The 20048-nt window shown below is 41.1% G+C and overlaps 1 protein-coding gene and 5 non-coding genes across 10 annotated transcripts; all 6 read left to right on the forward strand.

Annotated features, from left to right (window-relative positions):
- The first annotated feature begins 479 nt into the window (after positions 1-479).
- Positions 480-19572, forward strand: LOC111908045 (uncharacterized). Of its 5 annotated transcripts, XM_052764179.1 has the most exons (4): positions 480-769; positions 1075-1239; positions 4392-4792; positions 10508-19572. In XM_052764179.1, exon 4 carries the CDS (start codon positions 13101-13103, stop codon positions 14556-14558), a length of 1458 nt encoding a protein of 485 aa, XP_052620139.1. In that variant the 5' UTR covers positions 480-769; positions 1075-1239; positions 4392-4792; positions 10508-13100; the 3' UTR covers positions 14559-19572. The 5 variants fall into 5 exon arrangements, 3 of the variants coding, with proteins under 3 accessions (XP_052620139.1, XP_023759636.2, XP_023759635.1); XM_023903868.3 differs by lacking the exon at positions 4392-4792; XM_023903867.3 differs by lacking the exon at positions 10508-19572 and having other exon boundaries at positions 501-769; positions 4392-5374.
- On the forward strand, positions 1720-1809 carry LOC111908053 (small nucleolar RNA snoR26). The gene has a single exon (XR_002855747.1). It is a non-coding gene; the product is annotated as a small nucleolar RNA snoR26 (small nucleolar RNA).
- On the forward strand, positions 2166-2258 carry LOC111908054 (small nucleolar RNA snoR27). The gene has a single exon (XR_002855748.1). It is a non-coding gene; the product is annotated as a small nucleolar RNA snoR27 (small nucleolar RNA).
- On the forward strand, positions 2502-2594 carry LOC111908055 (small nucleolar RNA snoR27). Its single transcript, XR_002855749.1, has one exon. It is a non-coding gene; the product is annotated as a small nucleolar RNA snoR27 (small nucleolar RNA).
- Positions 2773-2862, forward strand: LOC111908052 (small nucleolar RNA snoR26). The gene has a single exon (XR_002855746.1). It is a non-coding gene; the product is annotated as a small nucleolar RNA snoR26 (small nucleolar RNA).
- LOC111908056 (small nucleolar RNA snoR27) lies at positions 3205-3289 on the forward strand. Its single transcript, XR_002855750.1, has one exon. It is a non-coding gene; the product is annotated as a small nucleolar RNA snoR27 (small nucleolar RNA).
- Positions 19573-20048: the final 476 nt, after the last annotated feature.

Below are 20048 nucleotides of genomic sequence, written 5' to 3' on the forward strand. Positions count from 1 at the left end.
ACAATGATGTCTTATGGTTTGCTCTGTATATGACTGGTGATAATGTTTTGAAACTCTCTTGTGTCACCAAGCCTCCAAATGGATGCTTCCCCTTCAATCTTTATTTTAAAAAATGATCCCTTAAAGATGTTGATTTTCTTGATCTTGGTCCCTTAAAGATAAAATTAATTTTATAGGATTTTTAAAAGAAACTTCCACGTGGCATCCACGTAGGATGGTTACCTGGTGAACATGATATAGTTTTACCTAATTGCTAAATGGTGACAAAATTATAATTAAAAACTTAACTAATATTATTAGAACTTTAATAGAATTTTAGAACTTTCATTATAAAAAAAAAGTTAAAACTCTATAAAGAAAATAACAAAATCAAAAGATAGGAATGAGTTGTAACATTGATTAAAGATCGAGGGCCGAAAGTCGCATACGACAGAAGAAAGAGCGAATAACGAAAAGAAAGGCGAGGAGAGCCACAAAACCCTAACAACAGCATCGTAGCCACCATCTACCTCCATATATATATTTAATCGAAGGGAAACCTAAAAAAACATCAAATCAAATCATGGCGACGGCGAAATACGATCTGACACCTCGAATTGCTCCGAAGCTCGACAGGCATCTGGTGTTTCCGCTGTTGGAATTCACTCAAGAACGCGAGCTTTACCCAAAAGGTCAAATCCTTAAATCTGAGATCGAGCTTTTGAACAACAGTTGATTACGCCATGGATATCCACCAAGTCCCTTTACCATACCGAAGATGTTCCTCAAGGTAGTAAACTCTCTATTTACATATGATTTTTGTTACTATTTTTTCCGTTTTTTCAATTATCCATGTGTGAATACTGAATACCCGTGTTTCTAAAACCCTCGTTCGAGATAAAGAGAAGTGTTACAGTTTGATATTCAGATGCTAAATGTAGTAGCTTCGAACGATAAAATGGATACAGATATTGCTTTAAATCTGCACCAATTTTATGAGGTTTTCAGCACTACTCATAAAGTTTAATGTGTGTTTAGAAAATATCCTGTGAAAATTTATAATGCGTATTTATAGATCTATATGTATATATGTAGTTGTTCCGAGGCTGTGAGTTCTTACTGGAGAGTAGAGGTAGTGGCAAGATTGAAGTCTCTGGAGGTGGCAGCGGCTCCAATTGTCACATTTTTGCAAAATCCAAGTGCAGTTCAGGAGTTGAGGGCTGACAAGCATTATAACAGATGCTCAATGATCGTTCTCAGGTACATTGTTTTTACTTGATTTTCTTATGTTTTTTTTACTAAGTGGAAACTGTATTTGTGATATTATAGTAGATGAATTTATGTTTTGTGTTTTCTTATGACCATATCTCAGATAAAATTCTATACTATCTTGATTTCTTTCTTTTTGTTTTTTAGTAGTTGGTATGCAGCTTTAGGCACCTTTTAATCGGCAAGATATGGCCTTTAACCAATTCACAAAGCTAACAGAAGTATTATAAGGAATGGAATTGAATTCCTTCCCATTTCCTGCCAACAAAACACGGGACAGAATTCAATTCCTTCAGTCGTTTATTTTGGATTTTGAGGTCTTTTTGTTTTGGGTTTAATGCCAGACTAACATCATACTTTTCTTAATTTGTTTATTGTAGCATATGCTTCACATTTCTTCCCATTACACCAGTATAAAATTGCTTTTATATCTGAACGATTTAGTTTTTAGATGTTTATGTGGGATTTGAATTAGCATCGATGATGATAATCAGACTTCGTCATCCTTGCACTTTGATTCATACTGAAGAAAACAACGGGGAAAGTATTTCTGAGATGCTTTTTCTTCTACATTTACGTTGCCAAATATATATCAATTTCTTTACTTGTTTATTAAAACTGTAATGTTTTTGTTTGACTTTAGAGTTTAGAATTTAGAAGAAGACATGCGGCCCATTCTGGCCCATTACGGCCTGTAAATGCGTTGTTTTTCCATTAGGGTTCATAGTCCCCGTATAATGGTGATGTTGCTGCCGTTATAAGTATACAGCTTGCGTTTTAAATTTATCATAAATCATCAGGCGTTCTCAAGTCGATCATATGCTACTTTATGTTGATCTCAATCTGTCTTGTTTTCTTTACTTGTCTTTCATTTTGTTACAAATTTTTTAAATGTTATGTTGATTAATTATTCAAGTGTTGGATCGATGATGATTATGAAAAAACTGCGTTATCTATCTGTAAATTCCTTAATCGGATTTGATGATAGTTTAAACTTCTTGAGATCCTTCATTTATATAATATCTATCACGTATTTTATTTCCCTCTACGAAATGATTAGTTGATTTTCCTCAGATCTGTTTTGTGTTTTCATACGAATTGTATTCATGATTCTTGTATATCCTGGTTTGATTAAATTGCTTTCATGATTCTCGTATGCTACTTGATGTTGATCTCAATCTGTCTTGTTTTCTTTACTTGTCTTTCATTTTGTTACAAATTTTTTAGATGTTATGTTGATTAATTATTCAAGTGTTGGATCGATGATGCTTATGAAGAAACTGCGTTATCTATCTGTAAATTCCTTAATCGGATCTGATGATAGTTTAAACTTCCTGAGATCCTTCATTTATATAATATCTATCTCCTATTTTATTTCCCTCTACATAGTGATTAGTTGATTTTCCTCGGATCCTTTTTCTGTTTTCATACGAGTTGTATTCACGATTCTTGTATATCCTGGTTTGATTAAATTGCTTTTGTATCTGAATGGTTTAGTTTTTAGATGTTTATGTGGGATTGGAATTAGCATCGATGATGATAATCAGACTTCGTCATCCTTGCACTTTGATTCATAATGAAGAAAACAACGGGGAAAGTAATTCTGAGATGCTTTTTCTTCTTCTACATTTACGTCGCCAAATATATATCAATTTTGTTTTTGGATGACTTCAGAGTTTAGAATTTAGAAGAAGACATGCGGCCCATTCTGGCCCATTACGGCCTGTAAATGCGGTTGTTTTTCCATTAGGGTAGATAGTCCTGGTATATTGGTGATCTTGCTGCCGTTACAAGTATACAACTTGCGTTTTAATTCTATCATAAAAAAATCACCGGGATCAGTTCTTAAGTCTATCGTATGCTACTTGATGTTGATTTCAATCTGTCTTGTTTTCTTTACTTAGCTTCCATTTTTTTACAAATTTTTTAAATGTTACGTTTATTATTATTCAAGTGTTTGGATCGATGATGATTATGAAAAAACTGCGTTATAAATTCCTTAATTGGATTTGATGATACTTTAAACTTCTTTAGATCCTTCATTAATATAATATTTATCAAGTATTTTGTTTCCGTCTACGCAATGATTAGTTGATTTTCCTAAGATCCATTTTGTGTTTTTTTATGAGTTGTGTTCACGATTCTTCTATATCCTGGTTTAATTAAATGACTATCATTAACAAACGAGATCAAACAAAAATAAACTGTATGTTATATGTTTGTTTGGATATGCAATAGAGAACTAAGTTACGCAGAAATTGGAATTTGACTGGTATTATTGTGTTATAGAGAAATATATCCATAGTTGAGGATCTACCATCTTAATGTTAATTATTAAAAATACCTCGGGCTTAGCCTCGCGACGTTTTTTTGTTTTTCTTTTTGTTAATCGTGAAAACAAAAGCTAGAAGTCATAAGAAGTGGTGTAGCAAAATGGGTCATCAAAAGTTAACTAAGGGACTAAACATATGAAACTTTGGTAAGTGGTGTGTCAAAATGAAGATCATCAAAAATTTATTATTCCTAACTTTGTCAAATTTTAATATATATATATATATATATATATATATATATATATATATATAAAAGATTAAATGTGAACCATAAAAGATTAAAAACCGTAAAAATAATTCATTTTTAATTTATGTTTAAGATATTTTTTTATTTTTCTAATAAATAGAAAAAAACAATAAGGTCACAATGATCTTTGTGAAACTCATTTCATAACCTTTAATCATTAATCAGATAACAATCTTTCATAATTACCCAAAAAAAAAACTTTCTCATCTTTTTTTAACCACCTTTGATGAACACAACCACCGCACCACAGCAATCACCGTCAGCGACGAATTTCATATCTGGAATCGTCGTTACCTCTTCCCCGTCAAAGATGTACAAGCTCTAGTTGATTTTAGATCCGTGCTTTCTAGCTCATATATATAATATTCGACTCTAGATCTACAATATTCGAACGTAGATCTATGAAGTTACAATGAGGACTACAACCATCTCCTTCCAGATCTGCTTTGTCTCCGCTCTCTTTTTGATATCTATGGTTCATGTTTTGTTGATTGTTTTTTGGTAACCGACTTCATCAAAACAAACTCTAAGATCTAAAGCCAAAGAATTTGTTTTGTGGTTAGATCTAGATCTGAAGAGAATTTGAAAACTCGTCTTTCACCTGATGACTTGTGGTGGTTCCTCTTGACTGGTGGTGGTTCCTCTGTTGACAACATCACCATTACCTAGTCATTCGACGACTTCTACTAACGTCATCTCATTCACCGACATAAAAATCGCCACCACCTTTTCTGATCTATCACTAGATCTGTTCAGATCTCAATAGATCTACATCAGATATCACCTGATCTACATCAAATTTGGAATTGAGGGCCACCAACACAAATCAGATATCGGTCCAGAAATCACCACCACGAACCACCAGTAAAAACAACTACTGATGTTGCCGAGAATATGAAACCGACCACTGCATGCTTTACCGTCGCTAGATTTGGATTTGAGGTCGGCCACCAATGAAAATGAGGTATGTTTTGAACCTGTTATGAATGAAAGCCCCAAATCTTATATTAAATTGGGAATGATAGTTTTGAAATGCTCTATTAAAATGTGATTTAGTATGGTGCGTAAAACGTGTTTGATGAAAAGATTCAACAAATCAAATAAGTTAACAAATCAAATAAGTTGTGAATACCATAAATGAGAGTTTGAACTGTTTTATTGAATTGTGAATGTGATTTCTACAACTTTTTATCTTTCTTTAATATAATGTGATATTATTGAAACTTGAAATACTAAACTATTGTTAATATAATAAAAGGCTGCAACAATGCTTTATTCTTTTTTATTGTTGGTTCATTTATAGGGTGCTACTATATATATTCCTCTTACTCATATAAATCGTAACATCATGAGGGGTATACAAGCATTATTACACTCATATAGAGGGTACACAAAGCAATTGAGAGTACAAATAGAATTTCCCCATTTATAAATATGTAATTTGTTAAAGAAATGAATACAAAGTTCTCACACAATTACAATAGAAAATAGGACAATTTTTTATTTAAAAGAATATTAATGTTTATAAAGTAATTTGTTTAGAAAATAGCTTTTTTTTTTTCTCAACGAGGCTAAACAATATATGATTGGGTCTACTATTCATGTACCCTAAGGGGATGATTAGACATTTTCATAAGATTTTTTTTCACGTCAGAATAAAATATCTTAAACCTTTTTAATTAAAATATATTTTTAAACCTTTCTACTTATTTTTTTTATGGTTGCCATAATCACATTAGATAAGTATCTTTTTAAGTTTTAAATGCTTTATATTAATTATATTTTTGTCATTTATATTACAATTTATAATTATAAACAACTTTCATTTAAACATCATTTAATTAAACTCTAATTAAATTATTACAAGATAATGATTCTATGTTGTACTAAAAAATTATGGCAACCGATAAAAATATAAAAATAAAACATAAAATCCCAATAAAAGGACCAAAAGTATTAAAAATAAATAAAAATGTATATAATAAGTATAAGAATATTATTGAAATAATTAATAGTCTATGCAACACACATCCTTATTTTTGTTTAATAAGGTTGGAAGTTTATTTAATAATGTTGGATTTTTTATAATGTGATTATATATAAATTTTATATCAAAAAAAGAAACCGGATAACCCCATTATAAAGAATAGGTAAAGAATTAAAGATACGATATTATTAGTTAATTCTTACCTACTACTAACTAAATTACTAAGAAATTTAGAAAAAAGGTTTTTTTTATCTAATTTGGAAGACTAGAAACTTAATTAAATAAGCTAAACTAACAATTAACTAAATCAATTATCAAACTAAAGCAAGAAACAAAAGAAACGATTTAAACCAATGCCACGACATCGTGGTCTTCATTGTTATCATGTATTCAACAAGTCTTCGAAGTCAATCGGAAAAGGTCAAAACACCACGTCGTGCGAAAGTCACTAGGACGTGTTTAGTGCATTATTCTTCATTTAATAGTCTTCATTCAAATTCCTTAGCTTCCAGCTTCCTTTTTGCTCCAAGTATATCTTTTATCCTTACAACAAAATACATAACAAAGTAAGCACATTTTGTTCTATAATAAGCATAAAATAATTAAAAATATTAAGATATGATGTATAATTATATGTATAGATGTGTACATATCAAAATACCCCATACTTATTCTTTGTTTGCCCCCAAGCAAATTGATTTTTATTATCTGACCAATATCGCCTAAAACAATCCATTTCAAACCCATCCATTATCCCAAGACCGCAATGCATGCATTTGTGTCTATGATTCCTAAAAACTTCTCATTCCTAAGTACTCACAGTCCATATGAACCTTCACCCTTAGTTTATACAACATTTATTTTTGCAATCTTCCAAATCCATCCCCATAAATCTTTCTTAACCTCAATGTGTTTTTTGGTTAAACTACCAAGCATACATAAACTCTAGAAAGAATTAGAACTTGATACCACAATGGAGCTCTTTGGAATTCATCTCTTCTTTGATATTTGCCTTTCAATTCTTTAAATTCACCAACTTGTTGTTTGATTCTGGTATCTTCACTTCTATAATTTCTTCAAACTTTTTGATCTTTAGATTTCATACTTTGCCAGCTCTAAAATTCTTCAACTTTTTGGTAATTTCTGTCTTTTTTTAATCTGTCACCCGAAGTCGTACATGCTTAATCTAGGAGCTTAACTTTAACCTTTATTGGTTAGAGGCATTAGTCTAAGTGCATTGACTACATAAGCTCTCCTGGATGGATTTCAGGTATAGGCTGCAAAACTTGTTACATCATATAAGCTACCAGATTACTTTTCATACTTCATGACTTTTCACTAGGAAATGGGAAGCCACAAATACTCTATAACATGTGTTGCTCGGGTAAACATTTGGGCTCTCATCGAATCATCCAATCCAATACTAGTAAAATTTTTAATTAACTAGGTTTTCCTAAATTAAATTATTATTTCAAGTGTATATGAATGTAAAATTTGAAAACTAGCAATGCAAATTTTGAAAAATCAAATGCTTTTTTTTTCTCTAATGCAATATAACCCCTACCCCACACTTAATTCATGCAATGTCCTCATTGCATGCTATGCAAAACATAAAATTAAAAAGGGAGACAAAGGAACAGACTCTCCTGGGATAGAAGATGCATCTTCAATTGCGTTGCATGTGTGTAGGATAACTTGCTCAAAAGTGTGGAAACAGAAGTGGTTGACCGCTACAAAACGTGACTCAAAGACTTGGACATTTTTACTTCAGAATGTATATGATTAGACTCGAAAATAGGACTTGACAAGGAACCACCTCGTGGTAAAAAGGAACACACCATGTTCGGCTTGCTGGAATAATTTTTTGTTGTTCTGTCTGCAACGACACATTGTGGTGGTGGATACCACATTGTGTTGAGAGAAAAATGGCACAAATAAGTGCTGTATACAACATATTTCTTCAAAATTCCTTAGCACCAACAAAGATAAACATTTCTTGAACATGACGCTTCACTTGTTTGCTAAAAATAGCACTCGGAATGCTCAACTCTCGCCTTTCTCGCCGTTTCTCAAATCTTTCTCTAAATTTCGTCAATCTTTTTGCCAAAACAACAACTCACTTAGACTAAAAATTTCCAGGAATCTAGAGCAAAGAAAAATAAATAAAGGTTATGGAAAATGATATTTGCATGTAGCATCGTTTTGCCTACGATAATCGAAGCACACACGCCAACCGGTTACCGTTCTTGTTGGAATGAGCTCGTTCTCCTTGTTGGTGACTGTCGTCATTCCTCATTTTTTGGGTACTACGTGCACCGGACTCACCCATTGGCTATCCGATATCGAATAAATAATCCCGATATCCAAAAGTTTTAGCACCTTTTTCTTCATGACTACTTGCATATTCGGGTTTAGTCTTCTTTGGCGTTGTACCACTGTGTAATATCCCAAAATTCAAGGCCAAAAATTTCGTTTTGATTAAGTTATTGTATAAAACCAATCAATATAAAAACTTTCATAATAATATCTCATGTCAAAACCAAAGTGTCAATAATCAAAACATAGTATCATAAAACCATATCAGAGTGTAATCCCAAGGATCCTGTTTGCGGAAAACATAGTGTGATGCACTGCGATCGAGCCGACTCCTTTCCTTTAAAAACAAAGCACCTGAAACCAATACTGTAAATCATAAACACGAAGCTTAGTGAGTTCCCCGATCATACCACATACCAAATAATACCCTCAGTATCTTTCAACCGGTATTTGTCATCAGTATCTTTCAACCGGTAACTGCAATCTGTATCTTTCAACCGGTATCTGCCATCGGTATCTTTCAACCGGTAACCGGGTGTAGCACCTGGTTCCTGGTACGTAAAATTTATCCTAGTAATTGTCATTTTAGCCTTGGACTCGGCGAGTTGTAGGTCCAACTCGCCGAGTAGGGACGCGGTCCGGGGGCACGTTTAAGTTGACGACTCGGCGAGTCCATATTTTGGACTCGTGCGAGTCACCGCTGTTTGTTGAAACCCTAAATTTCAAGGGTTTGCACCTTATTTAAACACTCATTTCCGCCCCAACCTCGCCCCCATTCACCCTCAGAGCTCCCTACATCGTCTTTGCCCTTTTCCTTGTGAGATTGAAGTGTTTTGGGTGTGTTCTTGAAGTTTTTGAGGAGAAAGAGGAGTAGATCAAGAAGAGGAGAAGGAGGCCAAGCATTTTTGTGACATCTCAACGTTTTCCTTGAGGTATAGCTCGTTTCCCCTCTGTTTTCAAGCTTGTAGTCCCTAATAGCTTCATGAAAGTCCTTTTTGAGCCATTCTTCAAGCTTGTTTGTGCTTGGTGGGTTGTAATAAGTTGTTAGCCTTTAGATCTAGGCATGATTTAGTCCCTGGAGCTTGGATCTACTGCCTTTATGGAGTCATATTGCATGAAAGTCCTAGATCTACCCCTTTTGGTGCACTTTGAGCCCTGAAACCTTCATTGGTGATTATCTACACGTAAAGTTGGAAACTTTACATGTAAACCAGGCCTTAGGAACCCAGATCTACGAATGGCATGGACTAGATTCAAGCAAAATCGCGTGTATAGTTTTTGCATGAGGCAGACTCGGCGAGTCAGGTCGCGAGTCCCCGAGTTGTTCCCCTTTTGTGTTGCGAGTTGGAGTGGTGAGTCATAGGGTATGACTCAGTGGGTTGGAAGTCAGACTCACTCATGAAGTCACTCGGCGAGTCATTGCAACGACTCGACGAGTTCACGACAATCTCCTTGTCTTAAGAACAACTCGGCGAGTTGTTCATACAACTCGGCGAGTCACATCTTAGAGTGTTCTTCGGATGAAGATGAACTCGGCGAGTAGGATGAAGGACTATTGGCCTTGGGTATAGAAGGAAGAATCGTCGAGTCTACTCTTAACTCGACGAGTAGAGACGGACTTATGGTCAAACTAAAGGAAAGGGACTCGGCGAGTTGGCTAGCCAACTCGGCGAGTCTGGTCACCTGGCAGTTGATTGTGACTTGACTCATGACTTGTTAAGGGTAAATGGACAATTTACCCTGAGGGCGGTTAGCAGTAATTGATTAAGTGTTTGGTGGGAATTACAGTCGGAGGATTTCCAAAGCAGCAGCAGCCGCAGCAGACAGACTTTTCTTACACAGATCAGCAGCTACTTCGAGGTGAGTTACCTTCCAGTAGCGGTGGGTCTAAGGCCACAATGCCGGACCACCAGTAGGAAATGTATGGTAGATGATTGTCTTTGTGATATCATCTAGGTTTGCTACTATCTGATATGTTATATGCTAACATGATATGTTACATGTGATAGTAATAGAGTTTGGTAGTTAGGACCGAAGGGTAGTCAGACACCCCAGATACGTCTGACAGTATATGATGATATGTTTGCATGTTGGCTTTTTACGTTATATGCGATAGAGGTAGTAGGAGGGGACTAGTCCCCGAGGTTCGGTCGTCAAGACCGAAGGGTAGTCAGCACCCTAGAACGACGTGACATGGGTAGTCAGCACCCCATAACGGCTTGACACGGGTAGGTCGGCACCCCAGAATGGTCGTACCGGGTAGGTCGGGCACCCCAGAAATGCCCGGCAATATGTATGATATGTGATTGTATGATATGCGGTACGATGAGGGAATTCACTAAGCTTTGTGCTTACAGTTTTCATTTTTGGTTTCAGGTACCTCTTCTTCGAAGGGGAAGGAGCTGGCGCGGTAGCAGTCCATCATACACATGTTTCGTATTCTGCATCATGAGACATTCCTGGGGATTTGTACTCTAACATTTTTATGTTATTGAAATGTTCTTTTTAGACATGCGATATCTTTATAAGATGTTATGACCAGTAAACGTTTTATTCGAATGTTTTGCTAAATATAGGTTTTCAAAAATGAAATTTTTGGCTCGTATTTTGGGGTGTTACAAGTTGGTATCAGAGCCCTGGTTTGAGGGATTCGGACACACCTTCGGGGGGTGTCTGAACTCAAATCGAGGGATTAAAAGATTTTGAAAAAGAAAATGTTTTCCAAAAGGTTAAGTAAAGTGTTTTAAGAAGGAACGAAGTGTGTGATGTGCGCGACCGGCCGAGCTCAAGTAAGTAATCCCCAATGCACCCATACAAGTTTATATATGTTTATCAGTTTCTGTAGAATAGCATGCTAGAATTAGACTAAGGATATAGGAGTGATGCCTTATGTGCCTGCTTTCTGTGCTTCAGTATATGAAAAGTTGCATGCTAGAATTGAGTAGACAACAGTAGGGTAGCCTGTTTAGGTTATTCCTGATAGTACGAGTTTATCATTGTATGCTAGTCCAGTTTTTCTCTACGAGGATAGAGCTGCTTGAAATTGTTTCCTGTATGTCCAAATGCTGTTGCTTTGTGCTATGTGGGCTTTGAAGTGATGGGAGTTAGTTGTTAGGTGAATACGTTAAAGTCACATGTGACCAGGGTTGAATAATCTCAGAGTGTTGGATTTGACCTTATTGCGTAGCTCTTGTTTGAGTCCTAACCGTGGTAGGGATGAGTCCCTCACTCGAAGGATTATCCGAGCCTCGTCACATGTGATTGTATTAAGGTGATGGCTAATTGGCATCACCAAGAGGCCTTCAGCAGCTGAGGACTGGTTTGGGTGGAGTCAGAGGTTTCCTAGGGTAAGCCTAGGATAAGAGTAGCAAAGATCAGCGGTAGTGAAAAGGACTTGGTGGAGTCACGACAGTCCTTGGAGAAGATACGAATAGATGTGGAAGGTAGTATGGGCCCATACTACTGAAGGCAGAGGATCCGTACCCGAATCGAGGAATGCCAAGATAAGACCAGGGAACTTGTAGTAGGTGTGATCCCTCCAGAGGTATCATTATCACTAACAGTTGTTATTTCTTTTGTATTTCAGAATGGTGGTACTACGTTCGAGGCCAGCAGTTGGCAGTACAGGAGAGGGATCGGGTTCATGATCAGGTTCCGAGCCAGTAGATGAGGGGCTACGCGAGTTCATCGCGTCAGAGATCACCAGAGGCATCCTTGAGTCGACCCCCATTATCTTCGGGTCGATCAAGGAAGGGATATTGGAGATGATGGAGGATCGCCTCCGGGCATTTAGGAGTGACATGGCATTTGGCCAGTCAGGATCCCGCACACTGTCCTTCAAGGACTTTCGGGGCAGTGGTGCGCCGGATTTTCATGGGGCGAAGGACCCCATAGCTGCCAGACGATGGATTGCAGACATTGAGTCTGCACAGACGATTAGCTTCTGCCCTGAGGGGTCGAAGGTGAGATTTACAGCAGGATGTTTGAGAGATCGAGCTAGGGATTGGTGGGAGTCCGTCGGTGACTCGTTGGGAGCCTCGGCTGTCGAGGCGATGACCTGGTCGGACTTCGTGACCAGGTTCAGGGCAGAGTTTGCGCCGGCTGTCGAGCTTCAACAGCTAGCCAGGGAGTTCCTAGATATGAGACAGACGACGGAGACTATGGCGGAGATCACCGCCAAGTTCCGGGAGAGGGCATTATTAGTGCCCCAGTATGCGGGTGATGAGGACATGAGGAGGACCCGCTACCATGACATGCTCCGAGCTGATATTCGAGAGCATGTCAGTTTTTAATTTTGCCCTACCTTGGACTCTATGATTGCCAGGGCGAGGGAGAGAGAGATAGATCTGGAGCACGTCCGGAAGAGGAAGACTGAGGAGGGACAGAGAGGAGGGGCTTCGGGGAAGAAGCCCAAGGGATCAGATGGTAGGCCGAAAGGCCAGTCAGGACCGAGCCGCTGCAGGAAATGCGGCAGGCCTCATGAGGGGGCATGTAGATTAGGATCGTCCGGCTGCTATAAGTGCGGCAAGACGGGGCATTTCAGCAGGGATTGTACCGCCCCTGCACCTGTGATTCAGACATCAGAGTTGCTGTGTTTTCACTGCAACCAGAGGGGCCACAAGAAGGCCAATTGCCCCCAGTTGACATCATCAGCACCAGTTAAGGCGCCAGCTCTAGCTACCCTGCGGATTACGGACGGCCGGTAGGGCAAGGCAGATGCTCCAGTGGTGAGGAGCCGGGCGTTTTAGCTGACAGCAGAAGAGGCACGCGCCGCACCCGATGTGGTGACGGGTATGATTCTTTCTCTCTATTTTATTTTATGATGTTATGTTATTGATTTGTGCTCTGTGTATATGCATTAGGATCGTTCCATGTGAACGGTATTTTGGTTCAGGTGTTGTTCGACTCGGTTGCCACCCGATCATTTGTTTCCCTTGCGCTTAGCAAGAGGTTTACTGAGTCCTCGGGCATGTTGGATTGCCCTTTAGAGGTAGAGATTGCCGGTGATCGATCGGTGCGAGCATCAACAGTGTTCAGGGATTGTGTTTTGAGGTTATTTGAGGAGCGTTATTTGGTGGATTTGGTTCCCATACCGTTGCGGGGGAACAAGGTGATTATAGGCATGGATTGGTTGAGCCCTAATGGGGCGGTGATAGATTGCGCACAACAGCTAGTGCGGGTCAGGACCCCAAGCGGGGGAGAGTTGGTGATCCACGGCGAGAGTCCACAGCGTGGACCTATAGTATGTTCAGCAGCGAGAGCTAGGCGCTACCTTCAGCAGGGATGCGCGGGATATGTCGCGTATGTTATGGATACCCGGGAGACGGGTAAGGCGACGGTGAGCGAGGTTCCAGTGGTACGAGACTACGCTGATGTGTTCCCGGAGGAGCTTCCTGCAATACCTCCGGAGCACCAGGTAGAGTTCAGGATCGACCTACTTCCTGGTGCGGCTCTGATAGCCAAGGCACCCTATTGGTTGGCTCCTCCCGAGATGCAGGAGTTGTCTACGCAGCTGCAGGAGCTGCTGGACAAGGGATTTATTCGTCCGAGCAGTTCGCCCTGGGGAGCCCCGATCCTATTTGTGAAGAAGAAGGATGGGTCGCATCAGATGTGTATAGATTATCGGGAGCTGAATAAGGTAACGGTGAAGAACCATTACCCACTCCCGAGGATTGATGATCTCTTTGATCAGTTGAAGGGAACATCTTGGTTCTCGAAGATCGATTTGCGTTCAGGCTATCATCAGATGAGCGTTAGAGAGGAGGATATACAGAAGATCGCGTTTCGGACGCGTTATGGCCATTATGAGTTCGTGGTGATGCCGTTTGGGCTCACTAATGCTCCTGCCACGTTCATGGACCTCATGAACCGCGTGTGCAGATCGATGTTGGATCGGTCTGTGATAGTTTTCATTGATGACATCTTGGTTTATTCCAAGACTCAGGAGGAGCATGAGGAGCATCTGAGAGAGGTATTGGAGACCCCGAGGAGGGAGAGATTGTACGCCAAGTTCTTCAAATGTGAGTTTTGGTTGCGCGAGGTGCAGTTTCTTGGGCACCTCGTCAATCAGAACGGGATTTCAGTAGACCCGGCCAAGGTGGAGGCCGTGATGAGGTGGGAGGTTCCGAAGTCTCCATCCGAGATTCGGAGTTTCCTAGGATTGGCAGGCTACTATCGGAGGTTCATTCAGGATTTCTCCAAGATAGTCGTACCCCTGACACGGTTGACTAGGAAAGCCGTGGTCTTTCGGTGGGGGCCTGAGCAGCAGGCAGCGTTCGAGACTCTGAGGCAGAGATTGTGCGAGGCACCGATCTTAGCCCTGCCCGAGGGCATGGAGGATTTTGTGGTATATTGCGATGCGTCGATCTCAGGTTTAGGCGCAGTGTTGATGCAGAGGGGGCATGTCATTGCTTATGCCTCGAGGTAGCTGAAGCCTCACGAGGCGAACTATCCGACACACGATTTAGAGTTGGGGGCGGTGGTCTTTGCCCTCAAGATTTGGCGACATTACCTTTACGGGGTTCGTTGTACTATTTACACGGACCATAAGAGTTTGAGGTACCTCATGGATCAGCCGAATCTGAACATGAGGCAGCGTCGGTGGTTGGACGTGGTGAAGGATTATGATTGCGAGATCCTTTACCACCTGGAGAAGGCCAATGTGGTGGCCGATACGCTTAGCCGCAAGGCGGCGCCGATCAGGGATGTTTGCATGAGGATGACTGTGGTGACTCCCCTGTTGGAGCAGATTTGGGAGGCTCAACAGGAGGCTATAAAGGAGGAGCATCGGAAGAGTGAGAGAATAGTGGGTCAAGTCACCTCCTTTGATTATGATAGCCGGGGGTTGTTGACACTACACCGTAGGGTGTGGGTGCCGTATCACGGAGGCGTGCACCAGATCTTGATGGAGGAGGCGCACAAAAATCCCGATTCTCTATTCATCCAGGGGCAACGAAGATGTATCGGGATATTCGTCTGGACTATTGGTGGCCCTGCATGAAGTGGGATGTGGCGTGGTACGTCGAGCGGTGTTTGACCTGCAGGAAGGTCAAGGCCGAGCATCAGAGACCGCACGGCAAGATGCAGCCGTTGGATATCCCGTTGTGGAAATGAGAGGATATTACGATGGATTTTATCACGAAGCTTCCACGAACGGCGCGAGGAGTAGATTCGATTTGGGTCATCGTGGATCGGTTGACCAAGAGCGCCCATTTTATTCCGATTCCGGAGAGTATCTCGGTCGAAAAGTTGTCTGATATCTATATCAGGGAGATAGTGGCGCGACACGGGGTGCCAGTGTTAGTGATATCAGATCGAGATGTGCGGTTCACTTCCAGGTTTTGGAAGAGGTTTCATGATGAGTTGGGCACTCGTCTGCATTTTAGCACCGCTTTTCACCCGCAGACGTATGGTCAGAGTGAGCGGACCATCCAGACTTTGGAGGATATGTTGCGGGCGTGCGTGTTAGATTTTGGTGGTAGCTAGGATACCTATCTTCCTTTGGCTGAGTTCTCGTACAACAACAGCTATCACGCGAGTATTGATCGTCCCCCATTCGAGATGTTGTACGGTCGGAGGTGCAGGACCCCGATATGCTGGGGTGAAGTTGGCCAAATGGTCATGGGGAGCACCGAGGTGGTGCTCAAGACGACTGAGAGAATCCAGCAGGTTCGGAGTAGGCTTCAGACTGCGCAAAGTCGGCAGAAAAGTTACGCCGACAAGCGTCGATCAGACCTGGAGTTCTAGGTCGGGGATATGGTTCTCCTTAAGGTGTCGCCTTGGAAAGACGTCATTCGATTCAGGAAGCGGGGCAAGTTGGGCCCGAGATTCATTGGACCGTTCAGGGTTGCAGCCCGGGTGGGCAAGGTGGCATATATGCTGGATCTGCCATCCGAGCTCAGCCAGATCCACAACACCTTCCATGTCTCCTAGCTGCGAAAGTGTCTCGTGGATGATTCAGCGGTGGTGCCATTAGAGGATATATAGGTTGATGACAGCCTGAATTACATTGAGCTCCCAGTCGCAATTCTCGACTGGAAGTCGAAGGATCTAAGGAACAAGAGGGTGGAGCTAGTGAAAGTGCAATGGCAGCACCGCAAGGGTTCGGAATGGACTTGGGAACCGGTGGAAGAAATGATGGAGCATTACCCCGAGCTGTTTCAGGATCGAGCGGCAGACTTCGAGGACGAAGTCTAAAATAAGTGGGGGAGATTTGTAGCACCTGGTTCCTGGTACGTAAAATTTATCCTAGTAATTGTCATTTTAGCCTTGGACTCGACGAGTTGTAGGTCCAACTCGCCGAGTAGGGACGCGGTCCGGGGGCACGTTTAAGTTGGCGACTCGGCGAGTCACCGCTGTCTGTTGAAACCCTAAATTTCAAGGGTTTGCACCCTATTTAAACACTCATTTCCGCCCCAACCTCGCTCCCATTCACCCTCAGAGCTCCCTACATCGTCTTTGCCCTTTTCCTTGTGAGATTGAAGTGTTTTGGGTGTGTTCTTGAAGTTTTTGAGGAGAAAGAGGAGTAGATCAAGAAGAGGAGAAGGAGGCCAAGCATTTTTGTGACATCTCAACGTTTTCCTTGAGGTATAGCTCGTTTCCCCTCTGTTTTCAAGCTTGTAGTCCCTAATAGCTTCATGAAAGTCCTTTTTGAGCCATTCTTCAAGCTTGTTTGTGCTTGGTGGGTTGTAATAAGTTGTTAGCCTTTAGATCTAGGCATGATTTAGTCCCTGGAGCTTGGATCTACTGCCTTTATGGAGTCATATTGCATGAAAGTCCTAGATCTACCCCTTTTGGTGCACTTTGAGCCCTAAAACCTTCATTGGTGATTATCTACACGTAAAGTTGGAAACTTTACGTGTAAACCAGGCCCTAGGAACCCAGATCTACGAATGACATGGATTGGATTCAAGCAAAACCGCATGTATAGTTTTTGCATGAGGCAGACTCGGCGAGTCGTTCATCAGACTCGGCGAGTCGGGTCGCGAGTCCCCGGGTTGTTCCCCTTTTGTGTTGCGAGTTGGCGTGGTGAGTCATAGGGTATGACTCAGTGGGTTGGAAGTCAGACTCACTCATGAAGTCACTCGGCGAGTCATTGCAACGACTCGGCGAGTTCACAACAATCTCCTTGTCTCAAGAACAACTCGGCGAGTTGTTCATACAACTCGGCAAGTCACAACTTAGAGTGTTCTTCGGATGAAGATGAACTCGGCAAGTTGCTCATACAACTCGGCGAGTAGGATGAATGACTATTGGCCTTGGGTATAGAAGGAAGACTCGTCAAGTCTACGCTTAACTCGACGAGTAGAGACGGACTTATGGTCAGACTAAAGGAAAGGGACTCGGCGAGTTGGCTAGCCCACTCGGCGAGTCTGGTCAACTGGCAGTTGACTGTGACTTGACTCATGACTTGTTAAGGGTAAATGGACAATTTACCCTGAGGGCGGTTAGCAGTAATTGATTAAGTGTTTGGTGGGAATTACAATCGGAGGATTTCCGAAGCAGCAGCAGCCGCAGCAGACATACCTTTCCCACACAGATCAGCAGCTACTTCGAGGTGAGTTACCTTCCAGTAGCGGTGGGTCTAAGGCCACAATGCCGGCCCACCAGTAGGAAATGTATGGTAGATGATTGTCTTTGTGATATCATCTAGGTTTGCTACTACCTGATATGTTATATGCTAGCATGATATGTTACATGTGATAGTAATAGAGTTCGGTAGTTAGGACCGAAGGGTAGTCAGACACCCCAGATACGTCTGACAGTATATGATGATATGTTTGCATGCTGGATTTTTACGTTATATGCGATAGAGGTAGTAGGAGGGGACTAGTCCCCGAGGTTCGGTCGTCAGGACCGAAGGGTAGTCAGCACCCCAGAACGGCGTGACATGGGTAGTCAGCACCCCAGAACGGCTTGACACGGGTAGGCCGGCTCCCCAGAATAGCCGCACCGGGTAGGTCGGGCACCCCAGAAATGCCCGACAATATGTATGATATGTGATTGTATGATATGCGGTACGATGGGGGAACTCACTAAGCTTCGTGCTTACAGTTTTCATTTTTGGTTTCAGGTACCTCTTCTTCGAAGGGGAAGGAGCTGGCGCGGTAGCAGCTCATCACACACATGTTTCATATTCCGCATCATGAGACCTTCCTGGGGATTTGTACTCTGACATTTTTATGTTATTGAAATGTTCTTTTTAGACATGCGATATCTTTATAAGATGTTATGACCAGTAAACGTTTTATTCGAATGTTTTGCTAAATATATGTTTTCAAAAATGAAATTTTTGGCTCGTATTTTGGGGTGTTACACCGGGGACTAGTTCACCCCTACCACTATCACATAATAACATATCATAAGCATATTGATCACATACTAACATATCATAAACATACTGATCACATACTAACATATCATAAACATACTGATCACATACTAACATATCATAAACAGACAAATAAGCATGCATGGGTTCTGTATACCCCTTCAGTATCTTTCAACCGGTAACTGCCATCGATATCTTTCAACCGGTAACCGCCATCAGTATCTTTCAACCGGTAACCAACAAATATATCATTAAGTAATCATAATCATATTGCTAGGCATGTACGGAAACTATCTACCCCTTCAATATCTTTCAACCAATATCTAACTAATATATCATCACATAATCATAGCATCCTAGCAAATAACACATCAAATAAGAGCAAACCAGATAATTATCACAAAGACAATCATCTCATAAACACCTCCTATTGGTGGGCCGGCATTGTGGCCTTAGACCCACCCTTGCGGGAAGGTAACTCACCTCACACTGCTGAAGTCCCGCTGACTCAACCCCAGCTGCTGGATGACAGATTCTCGAACTGTTAACACTAAAATAACAACCAATTAATAATTGGGTTCCAATACATAACCATAAGTACATACTTTGGATAATCACTACATTACCCCCTTGTTTGGCTTTATTCAAGCCCAAGGCCCAATCCATAGGCCCAAAGTCAAAATAGGAATCAAGGCCCCACATATGACCCAATTTTCCAAATTGGGCCCAACCTTTAAAAGGTCTTACCCTAAGGCCCAACCATTAATCCCAGCCCAAACAATTAGCATTTCATGGCCCAATGTCTCATAATCATCTAGGCCCAACTATGGCCCATCTATGGCCTAATTTTCCAAATTGGGCCCAACCCCTCATATAGGTCTTACCCTAAAGCCCATTAATTGTTCTAGTCCATTTGCTTGATCTTGGATGGCCCATTAGTAACCCAATCATTAAGGCCCAATTGAAAGGCCCAATAGTACACCCAAGTGAAATTAGGGTTTTCACATAAAATGATGATTAGGGTTAAGTCTTCTCAGTTAACCCATTAAGGACTTAATCCATTAAGGGTTTAATCCATTAAGTTCAATATTACTTAGATTAATTTTTTGCTAATGATTATTATTTAATATCCGGTTATTAAATAATTCTCGTGTGTCCCGATTAATTCCCCAAATTAGGGTTTTATTGGCATTATGGTTTTTTTTTTCCAACCTAAATACTAGCCCATTTATCAATTTGTTGGGATTTTAGGTCAACAAGGGCTTTATTGGGCCTATTAGGCCCACTAGGATATCGTTAAGCCCATTAGGCTTTATTGGGCCCATTAGGGCTTACAAGGCCCATTAGGGTTTTAGTCCATTGTCCAAACGTCCCAAACTAGTCACGATCCAACAAGGCACACTGCCACCCGACACGGCGGCCGGTGGCGGCAGCCACCACCTCACGATGGTGGTTTTGATTTTTTCCTTTTCATTATTCCGATTTGTTACAATTACAATGCCCATCCGATCAACACACGCACACCCTAATCTAATTACAAACACATACACACGAAAATACACCCACCCACGGTGGTACACGACGTCA

This window comes from Lactuca sativa, chromosome 5 (assembly GCF_002870075.4).
Source record: "Lactuca sativa cultivar Salinas chromosome 5, Lsat_Salinas_v11, whole genome shotgun sequence".
In the NCBI taxonomy this organism is placed as follows: Eukaryota; Viridiplantae; Streptophyta; class Magnoliopsida; order Asterales; family Asteraceae; genus Lactuca; species Lactuca sativa.

Coding starts and splice junctions, on each gene's coding strand:
- LOC111908045 (XM_052764179.1), top strand. CDS start 13,101: ATGTTGGATTGCCCTTTAGAGGTAGAGATTGCCGGTGATCGATCGGTG.